Source organism: Podarcis tiliguerta (assembly GCF_965153285.1).
Source record: "Podarcis tiliguerta genome assembly, chromosome: 2".
Classification (NCBI taxonomy): domain Eukaryota; kingdom Metazoa; phylum Chordata; class Lepidosauria; order Squamata; family Lacertidae; genus Podarcis; species Podarcis tiliguerta.
Genome location: NC_139535.1, coordinates 3,704,999 through 3,717,532, shown reverse-complemented (window position 1 = coordinate 3,717,532; position 12,534 = coordinate 3,704,999). Strand labels below are relative to the sequence as shown.

At 45.5% G+C, this 12,534-nt stretch overlaps 1 protein-coding gene across 4 annotated transcripts in view; it reads left to right on the top strand.

The window, feature by feature from the left end:
- The window catches only part of LOC310670217 (uncharacterized protein), a 14,002-nt gene extending 2,992 nt beyond the window's left edge, over nt 1–11,010 (top strand). For all 4 annotated transcript variants that reach the window (XM_083425121.1, XM_083425118.1, XM_083425120.1 and 1 more), the window contains 3 exons: nt 2,601–2,727; nt 5,304–5,375; nt 8,158–11,010. In XM_083425121.1, the coding sequence (XP_083281247.1) occupies nt 2,601–2,727; nt 5,304–5,375; nt 8,158–10,151 (2,193 nt within the window). In that variant the 3' untranslated portion in view covers nt 10,152–11,010. The remainder of the gene's footprint in view (nt 1–2,600; nt 2,728–5,303; nt 5,376–8,157) is intronic.
- Nucleotides 11,011–12,534: the final 1,524 nt, after the last annotated feature.

The window sequence follows — 12,534 nt, the reverse complement described above, 5'->3', positions numbered from 1 at the left end:
GGGGAGGGCTGTTGTGCTACTCACACCCTTGCTCTGAGATGTCCTGGCATTCCCTTAACAAGATGTACAGCTCAGAGTTGGGTTTTGGTGGGAATTTCTAGAACCTTTCTTCCATTCCTCCTGCCACCACATATCCTATCTGAATACAGTGGTGCCTCGCAAGAAGAAAAGAATCCGTTCCGTGAGTCTCTTCGTCTAGCGGTTTTTTGGTCTTGCGAAGCAAGCCCATTAGCGGATTAGCGCTATTAGCAGTTTAGTGGCTATTAGCGGCTATTAAAGGCTTAAGGGATTAGCGGATTAGCTGCTAAAAGGCTATTAGCAGCTTAGTGCCTTAGAAAAAGGGGGTGGGGAGCGGAAAAAACCCCCAGGAATCGCAAGACATTTTCGTCTTGCGAAGCAAGCCCATAGGGAAATTCGTCCTGCGAAGCACCTCCAAAACGGAAAACCCTTTCGTCTAGCGGGTTTTCCGTCTTGCGAGGCATTCGTCTTTCGGGGCACCACTGTACTCCATTCCCACATAATGAAATATTATGCATGTGGTGGAATACAATGAATTTACTGAATACAAATGAATAACAATGGTTGCATGATTAGGAGCGCTTTGCTTCAGACTGTGTTGTTGTTGTTGTTTGAAGTTTTTATTTATACTTTTCCAGTTTATGCATTTCATTAGTTTCGCAATCAATTTAACATTTCAAAGTTTGACTTCCTTCTCCTTCTTTCTGCGGTTCCTTAAATTAATTTTGTAAATATCTTCTGCATATCCAAATTCATTTAATTTGCTCATTTACTCATCTACTTTACATATATACTCTTATGAAACTGCAGGTTATTGCAATAATCCTGCCAATGTGTTTTATCTGTTTGCATTTTATCTGTAAATATTCAGTAAGCCATTTCCATTCTTTTATAAAAAGTTTGTTATCTTGATTTCTTATTCTTCCGGTATGTTTCGTCATTTCTGCATATTCCATAAGTTTTTGTATCCATCCTTCCTTTGCTGGGACTTCTACCTCTTTCCACTTTGGGGCAAGTAGCTACTACAGCTTTGTTTCAGACTTTTGTTATCTTAATGCAGATGCAACTACTAAAATGCTGAATAATAATAATAATTTATTATTTGTACCCCGCCCATCTGGCTGGGTTTCCCCAGCCACTCTGGGCGGCTTCCATAGAAACAAAAAATACGGTAAAATATCACAGATTAAAAACTTCCCTGAACAGAGCTGCCTTAAGATGTCTTCTAAATGTCAGGTAGTTATTTATCGCTTTGACATCTGCTGGGAGGGCATTCCACAGGGCGGGCGCCACTACCGATAAGGCCCTCTGCCTGGTTCCCTGTAGCTTTGCTTCTCGCAATGAGGGAACTGCCAGAAGGCCCTCGGAGCTGGACCTCAGTGTCCGGGCAGAACGATGGGGGTGGAGACGCTCCTTCAGGTATACTGGGCCGAGGCCGTTTAGGGCTTTAAAGGTCAACACCAACACTTTGAATTGTGCTCGGAAATGTACTGGGAGCCAATGTAGGTCTTTCAAGACCGGTGTTATGTGGTCTCGGCAGCCGCCCCCAGTCACCAGTCTAGCTGCCGCATTCTGGATTAGTTGTAGTTTCCGAGTCACCTTCAAAGGTAGCCCCACGTAGAGCGCATTGCAGTAGTCCAAGCGGGAGATAACCAGAGCATGCACCACTCTGGCGAGACAGTCCGCGGGCAGGTAGGGTCTCAGCCTGCGTACCAGGTGGAGTTGGTAGACAGCTGCCCTGGATACAGAATTGACCTGCGCCTCCATGGACAGCTGTGAGTCCAAAATGACTCCCAGGCTGCGCACCTGGTCCTTCAGGGGCACAGTTACCCTATTCAGGACCAGGGAGTCCTCCACACCAGCCCACCCCCTGTCCCCCAGTATAGCTGAAGCTATACTATAAATTAGCTCTGCTTCACATCCACCAGCAAGTCGTCCAACACCATCTCCCAAACTCCACTCTCAACAACTCTCTGCTTGACTCTGAACTGAACTGCAGACAGTCTCACCATCAGCGCTCAAACTCCTTTTCAAACTCATATCCAGTTGCCAGTCACTACCAATATTCCCAACTCACTCACTCCCCCTAACTGTTTAGCGAAGTTTTTAATGTTAGTTGTTTTATTGTTTTTTTAATATTCTGTTGGGAGTGGCTTGGAAGGCCCGGCCAGATGGGGGGTATAAGTAGTAAATTATTATTATTATTATTCCACCTCCCTAACATTTTGTTTGATTCCTCTAATGTACTGGAAGCCTTCCAGAGTGTCTGCTGAAATCCAGCCCAACAGTTGTGACATAAACAATAAAATAATAATAATTATTATTATTAATGTACTTCCCTCTGTATTTACCTTAATGAGTATTAATGCCTGTGCATAAAATATTATGTACAAAAACCCAGAACCTCACAAGGTACTCTGAATTAATACTCCTTTTTCTCTCTATGTTTGCACTGCAAAATCTCACAAGCCACCTAGTAGTCAGTAAATGGAACCACACATAGAGCAACGTCAACTTGTTTCCTCCTTTCAAACTGGGATAATAGTGCAGTTTTGGTCATTTGTGTTTCATTTTTATTCCAGGCATTCTTGGCGTTTGAGGAGGTGGCTGTGTTTTTCACGGAGGAGGAGTGGGCTCTGCTGGATCCTGGCCAAAGAGCTCTGCACAGGGATGTCATGGTGGAGAATTATGAGATGGTGGCCTCTCTAGGTAAGGGCACTTCCTTCATGGATAGATGTTGAAGGTATGAATTCATTGTGCTCCTCCAGATATTCTCCTTGGTTTATCCTCATAACCCATTGTCAGGGAACTGCCATCGGAGCCAGAGGGAGAGGGAGGGCTCCAGAGGGATTCCGGAGAGCGTCCCGGGAGGGAGAGAAGCAGCACATCTTCTGGGGAAGAGAATCAGCGTAGCACCAGTGGAGAAGGGGGGCAGATGTGGGAAGCGGCGAGGCGATCCCATGACTCCTTGCCGGGGACCAGCAGGGAGAGTAGGGGTCCTCCGCTGCCCACACCCTTCCTGCGCAGATGGCTTCCGCGCAGGGAGAGTAGGCGGCGACTAGGCGTCAAGGAACTTTTATGCTGGAAGAAGTTCAAGAAACGCCCACTGACGGATTCTGCCAGCGATTGAGACAGCCACGGGTGAGTGGCTGTCCGGACAGGAAAGGTTCACTTAGGCAACCCAGCCAGGTGTTGGTACCGATTTACTCACGAGCAACCCCTAGAACCATTTTTTTTAAAATAAATCATTTTTATTAAGTTTTACAATAAGTATAAAGCAACAAAAGTAAGAGACGATATGCCACAGCACAACAAAAATGAAAAAATACAATAATACACAAACACAAAACAGCAAAAAAAATATAGAAAAATAAAAATAAAAAATAAAAACAATTTTTATCCTCATTATATTCTTGACATTAACTTATTTCTGCAACCTCCCCAGACCTCCCTTCCCTGTATTCCAGATCATATATTCTATCAGCAAATTCCTTCCCTCTATCTTAATATGATTTTGTCATAATTTTAATATCTTAATATAACTGTATTTCCTTATATCTTAAAATATTGGGTCTTTTTTAATCTTTAAACTTTTTACTAATAACCTTTTACATTCAATCTGGTGTCATCAAACATTCATTATCTTATAGTGTTTCTGTAGATAATCTTTAAACTTCCTCCAATCTTCCTTCACCGTCTCTTCTCCCTGGTCTCTGATTCTGCCAGTCATCTCTGCCAATTCCATATAGTCCATGACTTTCATCTGCCATTCTTCCAGCGTGGGTAGCTCCTGTGTCTTCCAATACTATGCAATGAGTATTCTTGCTGCTGTTGTAGCATACATAAAAAATGTCCTATCCTTCTTATGCACCTGTTGGCTGACCATGCCCAGGAGAAAGGCCTCTGGTTTCCTCGGGAGAGCAACCCCTAGAACCATTACACCCATGTTCATTTTTGTCTCCACAAAGGTTTCCCACCTCTAATGCTTTGGCTGCAATTGATTTCCTCCTAAAATATTGTAGTATTCCATACAATTGTTCTGGTGTTATATTTGTTTCTGAAGCCCTGCCGGTATTTCTATACTGCCATATTGTATAACGGGTTGCCACCCTTTTGGGCCAGTGGGTACATTTGTGAGAGAATGCTGTGGGAAACTATACAGTAAGTGTAGGTTCACTATACAATGGTATCCCGCAAGACAAATGCCTCGGGAGACGAAAAACCCGCTAGACGAAAGGGTTTTTCGTTTTCTGAGGTGCTTCGCAAGACGGATTTTTCTAAGGGCTTGCTTCACTAGACGAAACAGCCCTGCCTCTCCTGCCATGGCGACGGTTACTGCACGCACACACGCTTGCTTCCCCGCTCCTCCGGCTCCCTCCCACCTTCCTGCTGACGGCTCCTCCGGCTCCCTCCCACCCTCCGGCCGACCTTCCGGCTGCCTCGCGCCGCTGCCCACCGCCCTCGCGCGCTCCCCTCAGGAGCCGTTGCCGCCAGCAGCCAGCGTTGCAGCCGGAGTCACGCTCCTGAGCCCCGCCACCCTCCAGCAGCCGCGTCGCGTGGTGTCTACAAGGCACGGGTGAGTCCAAGGACCGGCTGCGGCAGCTGCCCTGCTTCTCCCCACCCCTCCCCACCGTGGTGCTTCGCAAGACGAAAAAACTCGCTCTACGAAAAAACTCGCGGAACGAATTAATTTTGTCTTGCGAGGCACTACTGTACAGTGAATTCTTAATACAGCCGTACCTTGGAAGTCGAATGGAATCCGTTCCGGAAGTCCGTTCGATTTCCAAAATGTTTGGAAACCAAAGCGCAGCTTCTGATTGGCTGCAGGAAGCTCCCATTGGACGTTTGGCTTCAAAAAATAGTTTGCAAACCAGAACACTCACTTCTGGGTTTGCGGCATTTGGGAGCCAAAATGTTCGAAAACCAAGGGACAGGCGACTCCCCATTTATGCAGGCGGGGGTCCTCCTGGTATTTCTGCTGCCATCGGTATTGTGGGAAGAAGACATGCCTCTATCATCTTTAGTGTAGAGTTTTCACCCTTTGTCTTTTGTAGAGCCCTCCCCCCTTTATGACCTGATATGGTTCTGTTCCGTTTGGAATGGTTGAGCTCGGTTTAGAATTGTAGCTACCTACCTGTTTTTGTGCATGTTATATTGTTGTAACTGAGTCTGGAACGTTACGATGAAGCGCAGGCGAGGAACCAGTAAATAAAGCGCCTTTTAAGTTGCTTGACTTGGAACAGATGTGATCAAAAAGTAACTAGTATTTTTTGTTCCCTTGAAAGAATCAGACCTCCGCTCCTGCTGGGGAGAATATCCATTTCTCCAGGATCTCAAAGAAGGAGAGACATCAACAGGTAGCTCTGCCTAGATGTGTTGTGGGGCCCTTTTTGATCTGGGAATTGAAGGATTTCCCCATTTTGTAGTAATATCCCAGGCAAATTGACCCAACAAGCTGTGAGATCTCTTCCTGGACATCTTTCAAGGGGGATTTGACAGATTCATTGAGGATAAGACTGTCAGTGGCTACTACCTATGTCAGCTAGGTGGTACTTCTTGAAATGGGGAAAGCCATATGGCCCTCAAAACTCTTCCCAGGTCCCATCACCTCTCAAGGAACCCCAGTGTCTCTACAGGCCATCGTGAAAACGTCTCTTGCCATTTTTCATCAATATGGTGCACAGGACCCTTTGAAAGTGCACCGATGGCAAGCATTTTCTGCTAGCTTAAAATAAATGTCACAAACGTAGGGAATAATATGCCTATGGGAAATGTGATTGACCTGGAATCATAGAATCATAGAGTTGGAAGAGACCACAAGGGCCATCGAGTCCAACCCCCTGCCAAGCAGGAAACACCATCAGAGCACTCCTGACATATGGTTGTCAAGCCTCTGCTTAAAGACCTCCAAAGAAGGAGACTCCACCACACTCCTTGGCAGCAAATTCCACTGTTGAACAGCTCTTACTGTCAGGAAGTTCTTCCTAATGTTTAGGTGGAATCTTCTTTCTTGTAGTTTGGATCCATTGCTCCGTGTCCGCTTCTCTGGAGCAGCAGAAAACAACCTTTCTCCCTCCTCTATGTGACATCCTTTTATATATTTGAACATGGCTATCATATCACCCCTTAACCGCCTCTTCTCCAGGCTAAACATGCCCAGCTCCCTTAGCCGTTCCTCATAAGGCATCGTTTCCAGGCCTTTGACCATTGAAACGATGCCTTATGAGGAAGAAAGTGACAGAAGTAGAAACTGGCACTAAAGTACCAGTGTAAAGTTGGCACCTTTGTTACAGTTGAGTTTCTGAATGGGGAATTGAAAGGAAAATGGTGGAAACAGAGACTACTTTGCCTGGTGACAGAAAGTGGGATCCGAACCTAAAAGAAATTTGTTGTGATTGCCTTAGACCAGGGAACTCCAAGAGACTGCAATCTACTCACAGAATAGATAGATAGATAATTTATTACGGTTGGAGACCAGCTTATAAAACATACTTTGGGGGTACAATCCTAGAAGGAAAACAAACATTTAAAACAATGTACAACAGTAAATTTAAAATTTATAAATGCGATAAGCATATAGACACTTAAAACTTTAAGATAAGCTACCGCAGAGATGACCCAGAGTCACCCATGGAAGCGAGTTTGGGGATTTTCTTAACGAACTAGTTTGAGTCGGGGGATGGTCTGCACCTACAGATCTGTACACAGAACCTGCCGACCATCTGGGTCATCTTATGATCTTTGCCTAACAGGAGAAGGTCAAATTTTTGCTTTTCCGGGAGGTCATCGAACCTCACCAGCAGGGGATCAATGGTCTCACTACGTGCCTCTTCATAAAAGGGACATCTAAAGAACAAGTGCTCTGGGCTTCCTATATCCCCCAATGAACAGGTGCAAAGTCTCTGAGCATATGGGACTTTTTAAAAGGATCCTTCCAGGACCAGCGAGGGCGGAGCCGAGCTTCTGGCAAGTGTAAAAGCCCTTCTTGCATTTTTGGATACGAGAAAGAAGAGACATGCTGCCGGTGCGGCTATATCTCTCTTGATTTCTCCAATTTTATAGTTGGGGCACCTTGAGCAGTCCTGTTGTCTCTTGGTGTCTATGATTCTTTACTCACAGAATAAAAAACTAGCAGTGATCTACCACTTTTTTTTTTGTTTTTACGGAGGGGATTTGAAAATGTTGAACTTCGGGAAAGGGGGAAATTCACTCACCAAAAGATCGATAAGGAAACAGTCAGCCTCATAGTGAAAACGCCGTATTGTGTTATAACAATCATGTGCGAATGGAGGGCGGGGCCAGATGCTCTTTTGACACCACAAATGAAAGGGAGCCCACTGTCAGGGAACTGCCATCAGTGTCCGAGGGAGAGAGCAAGCTCCGAAGGGATCCCAGAGAGCGTCCCGGGAGTGGGAGAGGCAGCCCATCTTCTGGGGGAGAGAATCAGCGTAGCTCCAGTGGAGAAGGGGGGGAGATGGGGGAATCGGTGAGGCGATCCCATGACTCCTTGCCGGGGACCAGCGGGGAGAGAAGGGGTCCTCCGCTGCCCACGCCCTCCTTGCGCAGAAGGCTTCCGCGCAGGGAGAGTAGGCGGAGACTGGGCGTCAAATAACTTCTTTGCTGGAAGAAGTTTAAGAAATGCCCACTGATGGATTCTGCCAGCGATTGAGATGGTCACGGGCGAGTGGCTGCCCGGACAGGAAAGGTTCACTCAGGTAATCCAGCCAGACGTTGGGACAAGCTTACGAGCAACCCCTAGAACCATTACACCCACGATCTACCAAAACCTCCCAGGGCTCAACAAGTAGATTGCGATCGACCTGTTGGACATCCCTGCCTTAGACTAACACATTCAGAAGGCAACCTCAGTTTCAGCTTTGGATAGTCAAAGGAGGGGTTGTCCATGTGTGAAGATGCTAAAACTGGAGAAGCAGCTACTTGGGTTTTATTATGGTGGTGGTGATTTTATTATTTGTACCCCGCCCATCTGACTGGGTTGCCCCAGCCGCTCTGTGCGGCTTCCAATGTATATAAAAACGAAACATTGCACATTAAAAAGCCATTGATCCCAAAGGAAGTCCTTTGTTTCTGCCTTGAAATTCAAATGCTGTTTCCTTTTGTCTATCTCCACACAAACAGATTATAGGCAGAACAACTGGAATTATACAGAGCTCTCTGAGGTGCCGTTGGGAAGAGCGAAGAGTGAATCGCAGAAAGAGATGTTTTTAGATCTTAGAGAACTCAAGAAGGATGAAGGAAACCTGTCAGAGAACGAAGAAAAGATATGCTCTACTTCTCTGTTCATTGATGCCCATGAGCCCCCGATCTCACAGGAGGATCACAATGAAAACAGCAGGAAATTACGTCCACTGTGTGGAGAGATATTTCGATATGAATCACAATTAAACATACATTACAAAATCCACACAGGGGTGAGCACATTTAAACCAATAGAGTGTGAAAAGACCGTGCCCTGTAGTTTACCAAAATATCAAAATACCCACACAGCAGACAAAGCATTTAAATGCATGGAGTGTGGAAAGAGCTTCAGCCAGAGAGGTAACCTTATTCGTCATCAAATGACACATTCAGGAGAGAAACCATTTGAATGCAGAGAGTGTGGGAAGAGGTTCAGTCAGAGCAGTCACCTTATTGCACATCAGAGAACACACACCGGGGAGAAGCCGTTTAAATGCATGGAGTGCGGGAAGAGCTTCCGATTGAGCAGTCTCCTTACTTTACATCACAGAACGCACACAGGGGAGAAACCGTTTAAATGCATGGCGTGCGGGAAGAGCTTCGCTGTGAGGTCGTGCCTCACGTTACATGAAAGAGCCCACACAGGGCAGAAATCGTTTAAATGCATGGAGTGCGGGAAGAGTTTCAGTCAGAGCAGTAACCTTATTCGTCATCAGATAACACATTCCGGAGAGAAACCGTTTAACTGCATGGTGTGCGGAAAGAAATTTAGCCAGAGCAGTCACCTTACTGCACATCACAGAACCCACACAGGGGAGAAACCTTTTCAGTGCGTAGTGTGTGGAAAGAATTTCCGTTGGAGCAGCCTCCTGACTTTACATCAGAGAGCTCACACAGGGGAGAAACCATTTAAATGTACCGGGTGTGGAAAGCGCTTCACTGTGAGGTCTTGCCTCACTTTACATGAAAGGACCCACACAGGACAGAAATCATTTAAATGTCTGGAGTGTGGAAAGAGCTTCAGTCAGAGTGGTCACCTTATTCGGCATCAGATAACACATTCCAGAGAAAAACCATTTAAATGTTTGGAGTGTGGCAGTACCTTTACTCGGCATTCTCAACTTATTCGTCATCAAAGAACACACACAGGAGAGAAACCGTTTCAGTGTGTGGAGTGTGGAAAGAGTTTCTGTTTCAGCAGTCACCTTACTCAACATCTGAGAACCCACTCAGGAGAGAAACCGTTCCAATGTGCAGAGTGTGGAAAGAGCTTCAGTTTTAGCAGTCACCTTACTCGACATCATCGAACCCACACCGGAGAGAAGCCATTTCAATGCATGGAGTGTGGAAAGAGCTTCAGTGAGAGTATTAACCTTACTGTACATCTGAGAACCCACACAGGGGAGAAACCGCTGAAATGCACGGAGTGTGGAAAGAGTTTTAGTCACAGCAATAGCCTTGCTACACATAAGAGAATCCACACTGGCGAGAAGCCATTTCGATGCACGGAGTGTGGAAAGAGCTTTAGCCACCTTGCTGGCCTTCATGCACATAGGATAACACACACCGGGGAGAAACCATTTCAGTGCATGGAGTGTGGGAAGAGGTTCAGCTCCAGCAGCCACCTTACTCGACATCTTCGAACGCACTCGGGGGAGAAACCATTTCCCTGCATGGAGTGTGGAAAGAGCTTCAGTCAGAGCAGTCAGCTTAGTACACATCAGAGAACACACACAGGAGAGAAACCCTTTAAATGCACGGAGTGCGGAAAGCGCTTCAGTGCAAAGAGTATCCTTACTAAGCATCAGAGAAGCCACACAGGGGAGAAACCGTTCAAATGCATGGAATGTGGAAAGAATTTCAGCCGGAGCAGCAACCTTACTAGACATTATAGGACACACACCAGAGTGATGGCAGGGAGGCATTTAAAATAGCTTCAGCTGATATATCAAGGGATATATGCCACTGGGGAATAGTTGTTTAACACTTCTGGGTTATGGGAAAGTTTTGCCAGACATCTTCTATGGTGCGTCACTGCCCTCCTCCAGCCTCTCCTGTGGTGATGGGAGAATTGCAAGCATGTGGAGGGTGATCATACATGTAGTGGCTGACACACATGGTACAAACACACCAAGAGCTCCAACATATGAATGGAATGCTTAACACGGAGACAATAAGTGCCACTCAGTCATCTTAACATGAACAGTGATCCTGGAGATGATCATTTTTAAAGGACTGTTCCTCATGATTTCATTTGATTTATCACATTGCTTAAGGCAAGCGTGAGGAGTGTGTGGTTCACCAGATATTACCAGATGACTAACCATTGGCCGTAAGGACTGAGGCTGATGGGAATGTTGACATTCAGAAAGCCGTAGGTTTCCTGCCAGTGACTTAACAGATCCTTGAAAGTGGATGCATAGAGTTAGGAGCTGTGGCCTAATTTGGTGGTTGGCAACAGAGTTTGGGTAAAGACTGGGCAAGACCGGCTGGGCTGCGATTGAGGGATGGCAAGGGGCAGGGGACCCGGCAGCCTTCAGTGATGAACTTCACCTCTTTCCTGGCACCCCATCATTAGGGTAGCCTCTGGCATCCTGCGGCACCAAGCAAGACTGTGTTAAGAAAGGGAGGACTAAGGTGTCAGTATATTGCATGGGGAAAGGTATGAGATTTTGAAGAGAGCAAAAAAGCCCCTTTTTTCATCTTGAGGTTCTTCGTGATTTTACACTGGGTTGGGATTCTAGACTGATCCCTGACTGAGCTCAGACTTCACTCACACAGTGTTTTATCTTAGATTATGGATACATGACAAATCTGAAGAAACATGAATCGTGTAGGCTGTTTATGTTGGCCAGATTTAACATGTTTCCCTCGGTGGTAGTGAGAGGAAGATACTTAACTATCCCAGAATCAGAGCGTCTCTGCAAATGCAGAAAACAGGAACCCGATACTCTAGAGCATATATTTTTTTCCTGTGATTTTGGCAGTTATGCCAGAAGACAATTATTCGAGGCCCTAAAATTTAATAGGCAGATTTTTACACAACCAACTGTTCAGGACCTGCTGGCGGACAGCGATGATCAAATCACTTTAATAGTGGCTGAATTTTTAAGTGCTGTCCATGAAGAAAGAATGGCCCATGATAAAGATACTTAGTGGTTTTTAATGGTAGGTGTTGTTGTTGTGTTGTATTATACTATCAATGTACATTGATTTATTTTTTGGAGTTAAGATTAGGACTGGGATAAATTGTGTTCACTGAGCCCGTATTTTATACAGTCTATGATGTTTGTATGTTAATGTGCGGTGTGCTATGCCTAATAAAGGATATTGAATTGAATTGAATCTTAGATTATCGTGGATGTGATTTCTCCTAACCTGTAGCAGCTTGTTCCCTAGAACATGATACTGTTAGGACAGCTGGAAAAGCAGGAAGCTTTAACTAAGGAGTTCTTTGAGTGTAGGTGCACCAAGGTAGGTTTTAGGCATGGTTAAGTCTATAGTTATTTTTAATCTTGCATGCTAAAATTCTTGTGTGCAATATTGTTTACTCATAGAGTTGTAGTCTAACTTTTTTATGTACAGTGCACTTTTGATTTACTATTGATATTCTTGATGGACTATGTTTGCTCCTTTCATAAACAAATGCATTTTCTGGTCTTCTGATGATGTACTTAAGGGAGGGAGCCGGTGTTTGTCCACAGGCAGCTTTCTGGGTCATGTGGCCAGCCAGGACTAAACCGCTTCTGGCGCAACAGAACACAGTGACGGAAACCAGAGTGCACGGAAACGCTGTTTACCTTCCCGTCGAAGCGGTGCCTATTTATCTACTTGCACTGGCGTGCTTTCAAACTGCTAGGTTGGCAGGAGCTGGGACAGAGCAATGGGAGCTCACTCCATCGCAGGGATTTGAACCATCAACCTTCTGATCGGCAAGCCCAAGAGGCTCAGTGGTTTCAACCACAGCATCACCCGAGGTAAACAGTCCATGCCCAGACATATCAATGGTGTGACTCACTGGAAGGCAACTTCCAGTGTGCGGAATTTCTAGGGATAACAAATCCATTTTGCCAGTACCTTCCATTGTACATTGTGTGTATCTGAAGAAGTGTGCATGCACACAAAAGCTCATACCAATAACAAACCTAGTTGGTCTCTTAAGGTGCTACTGGAAGGAATTTTATTTTTTATTTTGTTCCTCTATTGTACACATGGTGGTCTTATGCTGAGAGGTCAGTCTAACAGGGTCATCCATATCCCACACCAGGAAGGGGGTTTCTACATACTGAGGGTGGGGGAAATGATTCCCCAAGCTGT